At 40.5% G+C, this 19,246-nt stretch overlaps 1 protein-coding gene across 6 annotated transcripts in view; it reads left to right on the top strand.

The window, feature by feature from the left end:
* Nucleotides 1–19,246, top strand: part of SBF2 (SET binding factor 2) — a 382,686-nt gene that overhangs the window by 330,902 nt on the left and 32,538 nt on the right. For 5 of the 6 annotated variants that reach the window (XM_059708873.1, XM_059708876.1, XM_059708877.1 and 2 more), the window contains 5 exons: nt 146–342; nt 3,206–3,346; nt 4,239–4,334; nt 13,100–13,284; nt 16,768–16,944. In XM_059708873.1, coding sequence (XP_059564856.1) covers nt 146–342; nt 3,206–3,346; nt 4,239–4,334; nt 13,100–13,284; nt 16,768–16,944 — 796 coding nt within the window. The remainder of the gene's footprint in view (nt 1–145; nt 343–3,205; nt 3,347–4,238; nt 4,335–13,099; nt 13,285–16,767; nt 16,945–19,246) is intronic. The other variant, XM_059708875.1, reaches the window with a different exon arrangement.

The following is a 19,246-nucleotide window of genomic DNA, read 5'->3' as shown; positions in this document are numbered from 1 at the left end:
TGGAATTATGATATTCATATTTCTTATATTCTCTCTCTCTCTCCTCTTCCCTTCCTCCCTCCCCATTTCATTTCCCTTCTCTTCCCCCCCACCCTCCACCCTCACCCACCCAAACCATTCTCTTTCTCCCTCCTTGTCCCTGAAGCTACCCTGGCCTTTTAGTTGTACCTCAAGCTGTACAGGACGGTAGTTTACCAAGAGTAGCCCGCTGCTACCGACACAATCGCCTGCCTGTCGTATGTTGGAAGAACTCAAGAAGCGGTACTCTGCTCCTCCGAGCTGGAGGATTCCATGGGAAGGGAGTAGTTGGTCTTTTCAAATCTCAGAACTCTCCTCAGGCAGGTAAGCATCTTCACAGCACAATTTTGATCCCTTCACTTCAGAGTATACCTAAAAATAAAAGGAGTAAAATCTGGGAATGCCAACTGTTCCCTGTCACCATGCCTCTCACACATAGACTTTCTCAGTGTGCTAAGTACAACATGAACAACTTAAACAAGATCTATACTTGACATGTGGGACTCCACCTGGAATTTGAGGTCTTGATATGCCTATCTGTATTTGGTTCTTAATAGAAATTAACATAATAAAGTCTTTGGTTCTAGGCTACTTTCATTTCAGCAGACAAGAATATCCACAGCTGGGAACTAGATTATGCTATTCTCTTTTTTTCTTCTGGGAAGTATTCAAATGTATTTAGCAGCTTCAGAGGCAAGTGGGGATCCTGGCCCATGTGGTATGAGATACCCTATCTCAATCCCACAAGTCACACACACACACACACACACACACGAAAAAACAAGTCAGCAAACCAGTGACCAAAATGCTGCTTAGGAGTTCTCAAGAAAAGGGGTTTTTAGGAAGCTAGAAGATGGCCAACTTAAGAAAACAGAAGTAATAAGTTCTACTGTCTCTCTTTATGGGGATATTTCTGAGCATCAAATCTGAGGCCTTGAAGGCAGTCAGGAGCTATTGTTGCTGACCTTTCTCATAATTTCCAGCTTATAATAGTCTAGAGCAGGGGTAGGCAAACTTTTTGACTCGAGGGCCACAATGGGTTCTTAAACAGGACCGGAGGGCCGGAACAAAAGCATGGATGGAGTGTTTGTGTGAACTAATATAAATTCAAAGTAAACATCATTATATAAAAGGGTACGGTCTTTTTTTTTTAGTTTTATTCATTTCAAACAGGCCGGATCAGGCCCGCGGGCCGTAGTTTGCCCACGGCTGGTCTAGAGGCGAGGCTTGGTGCACAAAATTCGGGCCTAAGCTGGCAGTCAGACATCCCTCTCACAGTCCGGTACCCCTCGCTCCTTACTGCCCACCTGCTCGCTGCTTCTTAGTGCTCCGTGGAGACAGGAGAGGCTCCCACCACCGCTGCTGCGCTCATCAGCCATGAGCCTGGCTTCTGGCTGAGCAGTGCTCCCCCTGTGGGAGCGCACTGACCACCAGGGGGCAGCTCCTACATTGAGCATCTGCCCCCTGGTGGTCAGTGCGCATTCAGTCAATTTGCATGTTAGGGTTTTATTATGTAGGATGCTCAATAAAATTAAACAATGGGCCACTCAGATCCAATTTAGGGGTGGCAGCATCTTTTCCTTTTCCAAGATGAGGTAAGTCAGGTTCTGTGGTTCAGCTGGTAAAACTGTGTGCTTTTTTATTTCTCTCTTTATTCTCATCTGTTTCCCTCCTGATAGTTGAAAGTTGGCCAGTGTGTCTTTGATCATTCAGTTGACTGAGGGCAACACACAAACAACATTATATTATTATTATTTTATTAATTCTACCTGGCTTGAAGTCGCAACATTGGTATATTTGAAGGCAGTTGGCTTTTAATTGTTTCCATCCTGGTGGGTAAAATAGAACACAGTATATGTAGGTTAAATAAAATGAGCAAATCATTTCAGGAGCATTGATGAGCATATTACTGAGCTTTTAAATGGGAGAAACTGAAAGTATTTTATTCCACTAGTTTCTGATTTTTTAAATCTAACAAGTGGGGCCTTGACTTACAAGTTTAATTCGTTCCGTGATGGAGCTCGTAACTCAGATTACTCGTATGTCAAATCAAAAAGTGAACGAGTGAGACACGTGATGCTGGGCTGATGTTATGGCGTTCACTGTGACGTTCGCTGCGCCAACTAGCGGTGGGGTATCTGAAGCTGGCTCGTAACCCGAATTTTAGCTCGCAACTCAAAGCAAAAAATCAGCCGAGAGACGGCTCGTATCTTGAAAAACTCGTTAGTCGGGACACTCATAAGTCAAGGCCCCACTGTATTAAGTTACTAAATTTTTTATTTTTGAGGTTACACATTTGCTCATATTTTAATTTCTTTGAATTCAGGATGCATCTTAAAATGGAAGTGATCAGAAAGAGTTGTGTCCTAGTTTAAATGACAGTTTAATTCTGAGCACATAAAATAATGGTGCATTTTATAATAAAATATAATAATTGCATCTCAAAATTGATAAAATTCTAATTATTTCCATTCAGGTTGTAAGAGAATTTGCTAATATCTATTGTCCTTCTAGTGAGGCCCCTCTGATGCTCTGTAAAGTGTCTGAGCCGAGTTCAGTGATTTCTGTTTCACTCCACACACCCCAGGCCCAGACTCCCTCCCCTTAAAATTGCTCTCACAGTTGTTTCCATCTGTGCCTACTTTTTGCCCATCTTGTAGGACAGGAATCTCGCAGTAGCTGCTGCTGTCTTCTCCCCAACTTCCTCCACTCTTCCACAAACATCCCTGCAAGTTCAGGTTCCCTTAAACCCATGCAGCGAAGTTGGAATAAAGCTACTGGGTTGGGAAATTCTAACCTGCCCATTCCCGGATACCAAGGGATCCCCTCCACCCTCTGCTTCCAAACAGCATGGACAGGGTGGTTGGGGGACCATCACGGAGATGTTGTCTTGCGTGAATCTTTGTTTTGAGTTGCTTGGATAATGAGAAACCGCACCTGCTCTTGGCAAGACGGGGCTGTGTGGTTTTCCAGATCTAAGCTCTTTCTGGGAGGAGGAGGCAATCAAGAAATGGGTGTGGTGAAACCAATGTAAGAGGATTAGGCATCTGATAGTTTGGAGCTTTAAGTGGGGCTGGTTTCTGCATTTGGGTGTGGTAGCTTGAAGACTAAAAAGAAAAAATACATATGTGCCTTTTTTATTAACATAGACACAAGTTGTTTTATTCTGTATCTTTTTCTTTTATAGCCCCTACCTCCTCCTTAGAATCTTCCAACAGCATAGAACAAGAAAAGTACCTGCAAGCCATCCTGAGTGCAGTTTCTGTCCATCAGAAACTCCGTGGCAACAACACCCTCGCGGTCAGGCCGGCACTTGCTCTGCCTCCAGGTAAGATTTGATCATTCTTTTCTTCTTGACAGCTCTGAAATGTCAGATTCATTCCGAGGATTAGTCCCTTACTTATTTGCACTGTTTGTTCAATATGACCCCTCAAAGTTTTATCTAGTGGAGCTGTAACTTTAGCTCCTTTTACTTAGAACTCAGGGCACCATTGTTAATGTCTAGTGACTAGTAACCACATTTAGAGATTCAATTATTTCCTTTTTAAAAGAGTAATGAGAGAGGGGGTGGAGAACATAAATAAAGTCATGTGGGGGTTTTTTCCCCTAGAATCTATTTTACATAGACTTTAAAATGTTATTACAAAGTTAAGTATATAAAGTGAACATCTCTTTATTAAATGTATGTTTATTAAAATCAACATGTTTAAAATTCCTGAAATTTCTGCAGCCTTTTATGATTTGCAATACAGTTTGTTTTCACTAGATTTGGATGAAGCCATTAAGACTTGTACTAATATTTTGTTTCAGTTATCATGTGATGGAACCCCAAAGGGTTCATGTAGAGGTAACCCTAATGTGTTAGACACAGGAGCATGTGACTTGAAAAGTTGGTCTCCTTGGCTTAATCAGCTATTTGAATTAGCTCAACATAAGCAGAAAGTGGCTTTTCTTGTAAAGTAACACCATGCATGCCTTGCTTCATTTATCATTAAATTCTCTGATTGCACTTGCCAAACCTAACTCCCTGTAATCTTGCAAATGTATGTATCTCTGAGGAAATAGTAACAGTGCCCTGTTATCTGTTGAAGCTCTGGGTACTTAAAAAGTACAACGTTTGGCAGCAATTAGACATGCTACACATGAAGATAACTTTTTGTCATTTGAGTAATGTTAACCCGAACGACACGGTTTTTGTTCTTCTTTTTGGCTGACTTTAGGGACTGAAAGGAGAACTTCGAGAATGTCCACTGTGCTTAAGCAGGTAGTGCCAGGACATTTGGATGTAAACCCATCCAATAGCTTTGCTCGAGGAGGTTAGTAAGACTGATTTTATAACTGAGCACTGATACAATCTTAAAAGCAAAAAAAATTTTTTTAGATAGTGATTCTTTAAATCAACTAATTATGGTTCAAATTGTTTTTAATTACCCTTTTCTCAATGAATGATCAAATTTATTTCTAGCAATTACCCTTTTCTCAATGAATGATCAAACTTATTTCTAGTACTGGGACAAGAGATACAATAATTGCTGAAATCTTACCTATTGATGAGTCTGGAGGCATTGGGAGGTGAGGGGAGCATGTCTAAATGGTGGTCAGCCCTGGGAAGACTCCACGATGCTTCAGGTTTGCAGGGTAGAAAGACTGACCACAGAAGCATAACCAGCTTGGGAGAAGTGATCTGAGTCCCAAGGGCTGTGCCTCCAATGCCTGTGATTTTTACTCCTGTTCTCTGAAATGTTAGTTTGAGGAATACGGGAGAATGATATTCAGGTTACCTTGTTTTTCTCTGGGCTATAGCTGCTGGCATGAGGAAGAAGAGAAAGGCTGAGTATTGGCTTGTTTAGCTCCAAAGGGTGGTCTACTTTGTTCTCTGGAGGTTTATGTTAGATGATTTTACTTTTCAGAGGCATTTCCAGACCAGGTATCTTGATTGTAAGTAGGTACCACTTCACAATGGAATTAGTAGAATCTTAGACTCTTCCTCTCACTCCCGTGCAATGCTGAGTCATTGAAAACATACCAAGTATGTGATCGTGGTTCTGCTTGAACATCATCAGTAACGGGAAACTCATTCTTCCCAAAAGTAGTCCTTTGCATTTGTAAAAAACTGTTAAAAATTCCTTCTCATATTGATCTAAAAAGCTACCACCATGTAACTTTTACATAATGACCCTCACTCTTCCCTCTAAGGTTAGAAAATTCTAAATCAGATCTCCCACACTATAGCCCTTCAGATTTAAAACTGTTCTCATCTTTTAGCTACTTCTAAATACCCCCAATTCAGATGGTTCCAGTCCAGTTCACTATCTTTTTCATCCTGTGGATTCTCCACAGAATTGAACTCATGGAGCCTAAGATTACATTAGGGACAGCCCCATCACTAGGCTGATCCGTATGAAGATTAGTATTATTTGAAATCTATTTGTCTGCTTCACATGAACTATAGTTCTTAAAATATACTAGTCTTGAGGGTTAGTTTTTGAACCTAAATATACTGTGTACTAAACCTACAAAATTTCATCTTTTTTGATAATGGACTATTGTTTTAGACATTTGGATCTTAATTCTGTTCACTACTGTATTAGATATTTTTCCAAGCCTCTTGTCATTAGTTCTCATGTGATTTGTGATTTGTTGCTTTAAAAAATGTTGAACAATCAGAGATGAGGACAGAAGTCTTCAGCAACATAATATAGAGGCCTCTCTGAAGAAAGGGATTGATCACTCATCTATACTGGTTATGAGTCCTCCTACTAAAACTCACCTGGCCCATATTTCTAAATCTCTGCCCATCTTTTTAATCCAATATTTTCCAGTCTTTCAAACTGATAACTGCAGCACTAAAGAGTTTATGGTTAATTTAACATGACTCATTGTAGGAATTAGTGCTTTTTCTAAATAATCTGAAATAGTTCATTAATAATCTATTCCAGAATTTGGTTCGGAATCAACATCAAGGCTCTAGTTTATAAAATTTACTTGTTTCCTTTTGAAAACCAAGATTACTGTGCACATCTCCTGGCAGCCATAGTGGTGCTTTGGATACTTTTTTCTTTTTTAACCTCATCAGCACTTTCTGCTATTGTAGGTTGTCCTAAGAGCTTTCAACCTTCTTCAGGCATCTTCCTAATTAGGCCTCACGGTCATTGTGTTAGTTTGCTAGCGCTACTATAAAACAGGGCCACAAACTGTGTGACTTCATTATTGCTTCACAGTCCTGGCGGCTAGACATCCAGAATCACAATGTCAGGCTGGTGCCCTCTGAGGCTGTGAGGAATGATCTGTGCTAGGCCTTTCCCCAGCTCCCGCTGTTTGCTGGCCATCTCTCCCTTGGCCTGTAGAAGCACCACCCAGATCTCTGCCATCGTCTTCACGTCATAGTCTCCCTGCGTGTCTGTCTCCAAATGTCCTCTTTCTAGAGAGACACCCATCATACTGAATTAGGGGCCCACCACATTCCTGTCTGGTCTCCTCTTAACTAATTACATCTGCAGTGAGGTCATATTTCCAAATGAGGTCGAGTTCTGAAGTAGTGGGGTTAGGACTACAACATACGAATTTGGAAGAGACACAGATCAACCCATAGAGTCTTATATAGCTTTTTTCTAAATTTTAAAATTACTATTGTTTTAAAGTTTAAGATACAGACCTCATTCTCTCATCATTTCTTTCTTGGTAAAATTGAACTAAAAGTACAGTGCCTTTCTCCTAAAGTTCCTGGTATTTCTGTTGCCAAGCTCTCCTGTCGAATTTGGTTCAAGGTTGCTATTCCTCTTACTATTTTAAAATTCACTATCTGAAAGTTTATATTGTCAGCAGTTTTTCCATTCAACAGAGTTCCGTTTCCAGCACATGTCTGTTAGCTGGAGCCCCATGCCTGGCTCTTGTGTTTTGTTTTTGTAAACTTCATCAGGAACACATTATCTGTTCCCCAACTGGACCAAGTAACCTGCAATATACATTTTAGCTACAGAATTGTCTCTCCCCCTATGTTGGTACCTAAGGCTCATGGATATTCATCAGTCTGTTTCAACTGCATTATCTCCTTTATTTTTTTTTATATTGGCCTCAGATTCTGGCTGTTTTATACCAAGGGATCCCCACTAGTGGTTACATTCTCATTATGAGTCCCTTCTTTGTTCTTCTCAAGAATACCTGAAAGGCTGTATTTACCTTTTAGAGTTAAAATCTCCTATTGAATTTGTTTCTGATTCATTCTATGAATTCTAGGCCCTAATTATTATTTTGACAGCCTTCCTAAATAATCTTACTCCCAACGCCTCCCAGATTTCCAGGATCCCATTGATTCATTGGAAGATGAGATACTGTCAACATCTTTGATCCCTAGATCTGCTTCTTCTGCCTCTTCTGATAGTGGCCTTCCTCCTCACAGAGAGTAGCAGGAATAGACTGGGGCAAGCACGTTTGGGAAGTCCCAGAAGATTCCTTATTATGAACATGGCAGGCAGACACACACTCAGGGCAAGACTAGGCGTAGACACCTGCATGCCCTGCACAGGGTTCATTTCCTTGGACCTCCCTCAGGGACAGAGTCTCTTCCGTCTCCCGGAGAGAGCGGTACCCTGCTCCAGGAGTTTCTCATTTATCCTGCGTGGGAAGAGCCTCCTATCTGTAAAATCATCCTCAAACCTTCTCCTTTCTTCTCTCCTGTGTATTTTCACTGTGTGATGTGTTGTTGTTTTCATTCCTTTCACTGTCATAGACTCTTAGTTCCTGTTTTCCTTCTTATGTTATTTCCACTGTGTGCCTTTCTGATCTGCACAGATGAGATTGACCTCCACTGTCTCCTTCACCTTTTTTTCTGTCAGTAATCACTTTGCATTCAGTGTGCACGCTGATGATCTGGTAAGGCAGGGGAAGCAGCCTTCTTTACACAAGAATCATTAAGAAAAATGAGGATGTGACTAGATCACATTGCTTTTCATTTGTAATTAAAATAGCTTTTGAGCCCCATGGAGGAAAAATGCATAAACTCACAACTTGGACAAATTACTTTGTTGAGTAGAAAAATGCCATGAGAAAATTGTTACTGCCTCTTAAATACAAAAATACAATAATTAAGTATATTGAGAAGTAGCCACATGGAGGCAGCTTTTTGTTTTTAATCCTCGTGCAAGGATATGCTTATTGATTTTTTAGAGAGAGAGGAAAAGAGAAAGACAGAGAGAGAGAAACATCACTGAGAGAGAGAAACATCCATCAGTTGCCTTGTACGTGTCCTGACCAAGGATCACACCTACGACCCTTTGGTGTACGGGACAATGCTCTAACCAACTGAGCTACCAGGCCAGGAGCTGGAGGCTGTTTTTAATTGTTCATTCTTTACATTTCCATTACCCTATAAGTTCCTCTACAAATGTTATTCTATCCTTGAAATAACCTGCAGAATATACACTGAGTGGCCAGATTATTATGACCAGCCAGATTATTATGACCACCCCATCAGTACTTCATTGACACTTCCAAAAATACTGAATATTGAAAACTTCCTAAGCAAATACTTTCAAGCTATTATTATTATTATTATTATTATTATTATTATCATTATCATTATTATTATTTGCATAACTAATTCACTTCATTATACTGGTGGGGTGGTCATAATAATCTGGCCAGTCATAAAAATCTGGCCACTCAGTGTATATTTTAAGAGGCGTGTATATTTTGAGATAGGAAGTGTCAAGGTCACTTAGCAAATAGCAGCATAACTGGGACCAGGCTTGGTTCAGGCCATTTCAGTGCAGCGTTCACTGACTAGCTTGTATCTCATACATTAATAAGTACAGGACCTCATCCCCACATCCAACCCAACCATCTCTTTTCCTTCTCTTCTTTGTTTTGTCTAAACAGAATAGAGAGACCAATCCTAGTGCTTAGGAAACACTCATGCTCTGAACAACAATCCATACCCATGAGGGATGAACTACATCACTCTTTCCCTGAAGCAATCCCTTAGCCAGACCCTGAGGACAGATCCAGGCTTACAGCGTTGCCTAGGTGACAAGACACAAGGAGTCTAGTTCAGTTACATTCAAATTCAAACTGCAGCCCTACCAATTAGTGTATGATATTGAGCAATTTAGGAAACCTCTTAATTCTCTTATTTTTTTCATCTGTAAAATGGAGATGATAAATAGTATCTTGCTTTAGAGTGTTTATAAGGAATAAATGAAATAATTTATGTAAAGCACTTAACCTAGTAACTGGCTCATAATAAGAGCTCAATAAATCTTAGTTCTATTATCATTGTTGTGGTTATTATCCTTATTGTTACCTAATACTCCACTGGCATGGGAGAAAAGCCTACATTTGCATTTCAGTTGCCCTAAGCCAGATTCTGATGCAAAAGCTCAGTATCTTCCAGTAGCTTTCAAACATTTTTTATCATGACTCACAGTAAGAAATACATTTTCTACTCATGTATGTACTAGAGGCCCGATGCACGAAATTCGTGCAAGAGTAGGCCTTCCTTCCCCCGGCTGCCGGTACCGGCTTCCCTCTGGCACCCTGGACCCATACTTCCATTGCAGCCCCAGCTTCGTCCAGAAGGATATCAGGTCTAATTAGCATATTATGCTTTTATTATTATAGATATGCATATTCACTTTATATCACAATTCAGAGCTGAGTCACAATGCAAAATGTATGTATTCCAAAACAGAAGTTTCATGAAACAGTGTTCATCTGTACCACATGCAGTGCACATAGTATTTTCAGTTTTAATCTATTTCACTTTTTAAATATATATACTAAAGTGATTTCACAGACCATTAAGGAGGATGCTGCAGTTTGGAAAAAAATACAGCTGCCGGCTGGTGTTACAAGTATTTCCCACGCAGGAGTCACTCAGGAAGCTGAGTAGACCTCACCACCAGTGCAGTAGCATCACCCTTCGGTCACCACTGCCAGGTGGGATTACAGTTCTCAGAGCCTCTGCTGGCCCCGTATTGCAGGCCATTTTCTCGTTACTGATTTTTTTGCTACGTGATAAATACTTGGCAGTTTTTCATTAATGAGCCTCTATCTGGGGAAAGTGCTTAATTTTTTTATTTATTTAACACCGCCTTTTTATTCTTTCAAAGCAAATAATTGAGTTGAAGATATAGAAGACCACAGCAGTTCGCAGTGTATCAGTTTTCAAAAGAAAATAATCAGATGTTACATATACATATGGATATGAGAATAAATGTGGTTAGGTCCCTGCCCTTTGGAGCACACAATCCAGCAGGATCAAATGTGCACGTAACTCCAATGAAGTGTGATCAGAGTTTCAATAGAGCTCTCCACAGCTCTGGGATAGTCTGGAATGGTTTTCAGAATAGTTCTCGTTTCTGGAGCTTAAGGCATAAAGAGTTTGTCCAGTGGAAAAATGGGAGAAATTGTTCCAGGTCAAGGCACTAGCATAAGAAAGCGTGGTAAGTTTAGGGAACAGTATTTCAGAATCAGGAACCAACAACTCAAACTTCATTGTAAGCCTTTAGGTCCCATGCTCAGTAGGAAAGCTCAAACCTCCACAGAAAGGAGAGGCCACCAGCACATCGGAGACCTGGTGTCCAGCCCGCGTCCCGGTCTCCATTCTGTCTCGCAGCAGCATTCCCCTCTGTGCAGTCAGCCCGCACCTCTGCAGCCTCAGCTCTCTCACCTCCTTTAGCCACTGAAGCCATCAGTGCCTTTCCTTTCCTTCTTCTAAAGGAACAAGGCAGTAATGAAAATTACTTCTAATGATTTTTTTATTAAGTGATGTCATACTTTATGCAGTGTTGCAATGTATAGCTTAACAGTACTGCTGTGAACGTTTTCAATCCTGAATGAATGCAGAAGCGTTTTCCTTACTTGATTTGAGCAGTTCCTTTGCTCAGGATACACTGTAACTTACTGCTCACTATTTTTGTTATTACCAGGTAAAAATTTGCCATAGTTGCAAAGTACTTTCTGTCGGAAAAAAACAAACCCACAATATTACTCAAATTACAAAAGTATTATCTCTAATACTGCCTATCATTTTGGTGTAAGTAGGGATTTCAGAAGAAGTCATTACCTCAATCATCACAAGCTATATTCTTAGTGGCATTAGGTATTGTCACAGGATCATGATTTTTTGCTACTCATAACTATTTGTTTATGGAAAATAACAGTAATTTCCAGATGAAAAAAGAAGATAGTGTGGCAATGCTTAGTGCTCTATTGCACAAACATGCTCTTAGTTATTCCAAATGGTTGCTAGAGCTTCATTCCTGATGTGGTGGCCTTGCTCAAAGAGCAAATGTGTTGTACAGCACGTAGCACTTCCCGTCAATCAGCCTCCGCAAACAGTAGGGCCAATGTAGTCACTAAATTCCTTGACTTTATTATTGTCACCGATGACAGTCTTCAAAAGCTGGTTCCATTTGGTATAATTGTCCGTGCTACTCGCTGCTGTGCGTTCATTTCACTGCGCTCACGTTTATAAACAGGTGCTGGCATTTCATTTAGCAGGTGCTCAGTTCATCGTTTCTGTGTGACTGTGCAGCTTTTTATTTGTTAATCAAATCTTCTCTTTTTATTATATTTGCATCTTTTCTTCTATGTTAACTTGATTTTAAAAATTAAATAACTTACTCTTCTCTTACTCAATTTGCTCTGATGTTTGCTGCTCTGTGCATTTTATCCTCCTTCTGCCTTTATCCTCACCTCCTAGTGCATGGGCACAGAGATACATGTTTTACTCAGTCAAATCCCAAATCTTCAACTAAGGGAAGAGTCCATAACCAAGGTACTGTATTATCGGTCCTGATGTGTCATTCTTTTTAACCACCTTCATATGAAAATGTGTGTTACCAGTGATGTTTATCACATTTGTCTGTCAAATTACCTTTTACTCTCACCCCCATTCTGAATTTCCTCTGTGATTTCATTTACAAAAGCTTGCCATAATATCTAAGACAAGTTTAGGGGTTACATAGAAAGATTCATCTACGTTAAGCAGAAATCACCTATAAAACCTTTTCTTAGGAACTGGTCTCCTGACCCTATAATTGCTCATAAAGAGAGGAGCCAGTGTGACATTATCGCAGTGACTCCTGGGCAAGAAACGAGGCTTGATTTAACATTTGGCAAAGAGGAAAGCCTCTCAAAGAGCCTTTCCAAACCTGGAGAGGAAGCCCACGCAGGGGAAGCAGCTGCGGTCTCTTAGACCGCGACACATCCCCCAGGTGAACCTCACAGTTTATAGGACTTACAAGGGGCTACATTGTAAAGGTGCTGCATTGCCAGTCACATGTCAGACTTAGCGTGTGCTTTGGGGTTTGGATATTTAATATCCAACAGTCTAGTTGCATATAGGAATCCTTGATTTTTCTAATGAATGTAACTAAGCTCACTTATGAGACTCCTCTAGCAGCTCAGCTTGACCTTTCCCTTAGAAGACATCTGCCTCTGACTATAAATTTTACATAAAGCCTCCTAAGATTCAGTGCAATGTGCATTACTAAGTGTACTTGGGGGGAAAGAGTGTAATATAATCTTTACTGACTTTAAATTGCATCATTTTGGCATGATGCACACATATTCCAAATCCAGCCTGAGATTTTAGTGGGTTTAGTAAAGTTCTAATGTCATTCTTACTCTAGATTTCTTCTTGAATTGACTGACTGAAGCAGACGCATGTTCTTATTTCATGAAGCCCAGAGAAATGGAGTCACATTCTCCTGCCCAGGCTTCCTCGTTGCCCCGCCTGCATTTTTGTTGCCCAGTGCCAGTGCGCTCTTCCTATTTATGATCCCAGTGTTTACTCATAAACACTAACTTTACATCAAAATACAGTCATAGGATTGACGTGGCTGACTGCTTAGTCCTTCCACGCCTAATCTTGATGCTGTATTGAATAGTGCTTATACATTGTAAAGGTAAATGACAAAATGACCAGTATGATCCATGATTACCTAGAATCTAGGTCCTAGATTAATTACCTTGCTGTTACCTCTAAAACGATACCTACAGAGCATGCGTCTTTTTCCCAGTTCAGTGGCATTCCCACATCAGATTACCTCACTCGATTATTTTGGCTTTTGTAAAGGTGTATGGGCAAGTCTTCGCTCTAGCACTCGCCTGATCAGTTCTCCAACGTCCTTCATTGATGTTGGCGCCCGGCTGGCAGGCAAGGATCACTCGGCCTCCTATAGTAACAGCGCCTTTCTGCAAAACCAGCTCTTGAAACGCCAACCAGCCCTTTATATATTTGGTGAAAAGTCACAACTAAGGGTAAGATTTCTTTTTCTCACTTAGAAACTTTATAGATATTTGGAGGCAGTTTTAACTTATCTCATAAATCAGCTTTCCTAGGATTTTTTTTTTTTTTTTTTACAGCATGGATTCTTAACCTGGAGTTAATAATATTAAAAACACTTAGCTCTTTATATATGTATGTATGTCTGCATGTACCTTGATAGATAAGTATGTACACTTTTACATGTTTATTAGCTATGAAAAGAAGTATTTTTCATAATCATAACTAGATCAGTATAAACATCAGGAATATTAGGAATGTATACCCACAAAAAAGAAATAATAAGGCTTACTCAGGCTGTTTTTCCACTATCTTAGTTCAGCTTCCACAGGAATCTGTGTCTACGGCAAATCAGAAGGTTTTGCTATTGAAAACCTATTGACAAAGAAAGCTGCCAGGAGGTAGAAGAGTGGGAAGAAGACGGTGGTACTCGCTGCACTGGAGCGAGGGAAGGCCAGGCTGTTCTCTAAGTTGCCTTTTTTGAAGCTTCACAGGCTGTATATGCAGAGGCACGTGTCCTGAGATATGTCAGAACATTCAAACTATTAGATGCTAAGCCCCTTTATTTTTTGAAATATATTTTTATTGATTTCAGAAAGGAAGGGAGAGGGGGAGAGAGATAGAAACATCAATAATGAGAGAGAATCATCGATCGGCTGCCTCTTGCTCACCCTACACTGGGAATCAAGCCCGCAACCCAGGCATGTGCCCTGACTGGGAATCAAACCGTGACCTCCTGGTTCATAGGTTGATGCTCAACCACTGAGCCACGCCAGCCGAGCTCCCCTTTATTTTTTTAATTATTATGGTAAAGAGCTTCACTATGCTCAGGTCCTGTAAATTATAAAGATAGTCTCTATCTCCAAAAGCAGATAATGTTTTTGCAATTTACCCAGCACAAAATAAAGTTCATTGCTGTTGACAGGTGTGGGGGAAATAAAAGCATTTGTTAATTCAGAAAATCCCCCAAAGTTTAGTCTAGCTGGCACCTCAGTTGGCACGGGACAGTGCAGACAGACCTTTGGTTGAACTGTGGACGGAGCTGTGGGCAGGATCCCACATGCTGGGTCCTCAATATGCCAGTGGCTGAGTCATCCCTTTGGGGGCAAGCTCGCCCCCACTGCCGAGGCTGCTGCAGCCACTTAGTCACCAGCCTTTAGGGTAGGAGTCATGAAACTGCTGGGTAATGCTCCGTGTTTAAATATGCACACGTGTCTTCTGACACAGCAGATGCTTTCTCTCCAGAAAATAGTTGGAACACCTTTCAACAGCAACCCAGGGTTGCAGCCAGCACACCCCCCTTGGCACTAGTGCCTCCCAGAGTACACACCCTGCACTTGAGCACACCACGTACTCATGATGGCAGTCACTCCCTCAGGTTGTCTCTTGAATGCTCATCTCTGCCACATCCTTTGTGCATCAGTCCTCAGGTTTGCTGTGTGGCTGTGCACATATGACTAAGAAAAACCGGCCACTGGGGACCCTATTTCCCTTCCTCCTTCACTTTCTTTCTGTCTTCCTTTTTTCTTTCTGATCTTTCTTTTATCAATAAGGAATTACATTTTAAAAACATATTCTCGCCCTCCTTGCACAGCAGTTATTGGGATTTTTGTACGTCCCATTCAGGTTTTGCTTGTTGTAATGTAATTGTGCCTATGGAGCACTGTCCATACCTGTCCGACCTGAGCCACATTCAGGCCAGCACCGTGCTCTCTAACTGCAGCTCCACTCCTTGCCTCCCAACAACGGGAACACCAAGGAAAGCAAGTGAGAGTGGCTTCCTCTGAATAATCTTGAATTGGTCGTATTTCCTGACTCACAGACTTTAATACTTTATACTTACTAATAAGTTCCTATGACTTAACAGTGTCTCAACACTATGGCTGATAACTCCAGGTTTATGAGACAGGCATGCCTAGCTCCTTTGTAGTTGGGAATGGAAAGGAAAGTAGTGTTCCTGAAAAGTAAACTATCTGTTATCTATTATAACTTTTAAAAAATAACTAATAGAAAAGAGCCCGTGTGTACAGCCAAGTTCTTTATTCTAACCATAGCCTGTTTCCATGTTGTGTAATATTCTTTATAATCATTTTAATCACTATGTAACATTCCATATTGTTGAATGTTTCCATTTCTTTATCTTCTATATACAAAATTACAGTCATATTTTCAAGCATATAGCTTATTATTTTTAATTGAGATATGATTCAATAGGGCTCTTTCTCTACATTTTAGATTACTCCTAAAAGTGGAATTACTAAGATAAAGAAACTTTTTTTCTTGATACATATTAGAAATACTATTTTTTTTTAATTTGGGAGGTTTTGCTTTTTACTTTAAAACTTTAATAGGCCATTTTAAAAGTACTCTAAAATAACCAATACAAAACATAACATGGACCCTATAATAAGTCCTTGCAGCATTTTTTTTTAATTTTGGTAAATACAGATAACATTTATCCTCCTTTAGTCCATAGTGTCAAATACATTCACATTGTTGTACAACCAGGCTCCAGAAAGCAGTTTTACTCTTAGGAAAGCAGATGACCCAGTAGTGTCATTTGGGCAGAATGTGAGGAAAGTGGGAAGGATATAAGAAAATTAATTCACTGTGTAGCAAGAGAAGTTAGAGAATTTTTAAATCTTCAAAATTAGGTAACTAAGTTATCAAAATAAAATATACAATTGTGCCATCAGGTAAGCATTCTTTAACTACAAATGCAACCTCACATAGGATAAATTCCACATGGATTAAAAGTATAAATGATAAATACATTCAAATAAATATAGCTTGACACGTGTCCTAATGCTTGAAAAAATATTGTCCCAAAGCTAGAAATCAGCAAAGCCTTTCATGTTTTACTGTGTAGAATTTTTTATTTTGACTTTAAAGGAGTACCTACATGTTAGGGCAGTAAGATAGCAATTTTTATTTTCTTCTCAATGTTTATCATCACTTTTTTTTTTTTCATTTTTCCAGTGACTGTTTTACTTGCTTAATAAGAAACAAATATGTGTATCTCTACAAACTTGAATTGTAGAGTTCTGGAACCTCAGCAGCATATTGCCTTTTCATCACAATGTGCCTCTCGGGAGACTTCATTTGCAGTTTTGTATTAACCGTGCTGTCCATGTATCACTGGTCCTCTCCAGACTTCAGGTCCATGGCTTTATATTGGCTGATAAGTGATGTTACAAGCGCCCATCAGGTTCCCACCGCCCAGTAGTCTCTTCAGGGTCTCAGAATGACAGCAGCTGAGGGAAACCAGTAGGCCTCAGTGCAGGACTTTCCAGCGACCTGGACACCTAGCCACACAAGACTGGTTTTCCTGACCCATTGCAGCCTCTGCAACTACTTGGCCCCCATAGCTGTATATCATTTAAGCACTGCCCTGTTGAAACCACTGCTCTCTTACCATGACACTTCATCTGCCTAATTCTCTGCATCTTTATCCACAGAACTTTAAGTTAGAATTTGCTTTAAATTGTGAGTTTGTTCCCGTTGAATTTCATGACATCCGACAAGTGAAAGCCAGTTTTAAAAAGTTGATGAGGGCCTGTGTCCCAAGCACCATTCCTACTGACTCAGACGTGACCTTCCTGAAGGCTCTGGGAGACTCCGAGTGGTTTCCACAGGTAATGTCTGGAGCAACTTGCCTTTGACCTCAAGGATGTACAGAGTTGGCATTTGAGGGAGATACTGTGTTCCCCCACACCCTGCCGTCTGCCTTTACTGCGTACCTTCATAAAAGCCGTTCGGTTCCAGGAACCCGTGTGCTATAGGAGATGAGAGGCAGACTTCTCCATCCCAGGTTTTTCTCTCTGTAATTGAAAACTTGGTCTCCATAGGGTGCTAAGAGGAGGTCATTATTTTTAGGTGGACACGTTTTTATATACAATAAATTTAATCAGCATATATTTTTAGGCCTCCTGCTCTGTTGTCAACAGAGTGCGGGTCCGGGACTCCAAGGGCCCTTCTCTCTTACTGTCTGACCTTGCATTTGTCTCTGCCTGGTCCATGGCTCTAGATTTTAGATTAACCCCCAAAACAGCCACCGCAGGCTCTTTGGGTGCCCTGAGGCTTCCCTAAGGTTAAGGGAGAACCACGTATCCTTCCTTCAGCTGAGTCAAGCTTGGGATGTTTTAATTGAACTCTTATTGCAAAATTGGGGAGAAGTAGGTAACCAGCACACATAGACATTTATGACACGCATGTTTTAGACACTGACGCAGACATTGGGCCAAGAACATGTCTGCACTACAGCCTCAGCCTTGTCTTTAGGCTCCTGATGCTGTGGCCATTGCTCCTTCCCCCGCATGAGTTCCAGCCCCTCTATCACCTGGCCCCTCTGCCTCCAAGCCTCCTGCCTCCCTTGAGGAGGAAAAATAGTTGTTTCCCACAGTGTATCGGACTAAAAGGCAAAAAAAAAAAGAAAAAGAAAAAGAAAAACCAGAAAATGATGTGAGTACCCAGTGCAGTAACTATTTTTAAGGTACTTAAACTATAAAAAAAACAGCCACGTATAGTACAATTAGTAGTAAACCTGTATCAGGGTATCAGCCCTGGCTGGGTAGCTCAGTTGGTTAGAGCTTTGTCCCAGTACACCAAGGTTGCGGGTTCGATCCCCAGTCAGGGCACATAAAAGAAACAACCAATGAATACATCGATGTTTCTTTCTCTCTCTCTCTCTCTCTCTCTCTCTCTCTCTCTCTCTCTCTCTCAAACCCCCCCCCCTCCCCAGTAAAAATTTTAAATAAAAACATAATACCTAAGTCTATGTCAGTGTATGTTACTATTAAGGCTATTCCGGATCCTTTGAGAACACACAAAAGGAGCTGATCAATACTCTCTTCTGTCCCTAAGTTATGAGCCCCAGCCCAAACTGTTCCCACCACCAGCCTATCTGTTTCTGGTACATTCTGTGTTTTGCTCCTTACTCCAGAGTAGATCCATACCAGAAGTTAGTGCCCCCCAAAAAACAGTAGAAAGCATTGCTCTACTTGAGATACTGGCATTTTAAAAGTTAACTCAGAGCAAGTGCTAAGTGCAAGAGAATTCAGGCCTGGAAATAGCTGTCTACAGGAACAGTGGGTGAGGAGCTTCCAGTGCTGGAGAGGGCGTGTAGCTCAAAAAAAATAAAAATAATAAAAATCTATAATAAAAGCATAATATGCTAATTAGACTGGACAGCTGAACAACCTTCCAGACATCCTTCCAGGAGACCTTCTGGACAAAGCTAGGGCTATGAGGGCCAAGCCCCTCGCACGAATTTCGTGCACCAGGCCTCTAGTAAATAAATAAAATAGCTAGCTCTGTTTAAAATATGGGGTTTTCTATTTCAGTTCAAAGTTGAATTCATTCTGCAAATTATGCCACGTGATGCATTGCACGTTTGACTTTGAAATCTATATGCTGTGCTCACAACCTAATGGTTCATTGGAGACTGTGAGTCAGTGGTTTGGATTTAAAAGCTAAGCACAAGTATAAGTTTTCTTCCCATACAGACAAATATGAGTGTCCTTTTTAAAGATATAACTCATCATAAAATTCATCCTTTTAAAGTATATAATTCAGTGATTTTTAGTATAATAACTAAGTTGTGCAAACATCCCCACTATCTAATTCCAGAAAAATTAAGAGTATCTAAAATAAAACTTACTACATCATCATAGAACTTACTACGTCATCATAGAAAAACAAATGTTAAGTCCAGTAACTCTGACAGGTGCCGGGGAGCGGAGGGGAGCTGCTTAGACTCTCTGACTTTTCCACTCTATGGAATTATAGATATTCTACGTCAGGGGAAATCATTTAAGATCAATTTATCTCATCATGTATCCCTTGAACACATTGCTTAATCTTTATTTTGACAAAGAACTTTAAGTGTTTAAAACTCACGTTTAGGTCAAGTGCTTTATCCCTAACTTGTTTGGTTAT

Source organism: Myotis daubentonii, chromosome 9 (genome assembly GCF_963259705.1).
Source record: "Myotis daubentonii chromosome 9, mMyoDau2.1, whole genome shotgun sequence".
In the NCBI taxonomy this organism is placed as follows: Eukaryota; Metazoa; Chordata; class Mammalia; order Chiroptera; family Vespertilionidae; genus Myotis; species Myotis daubentonii.
This window is presented reverse-complemented; position numbering and strand designations above follow the sequence as displayed.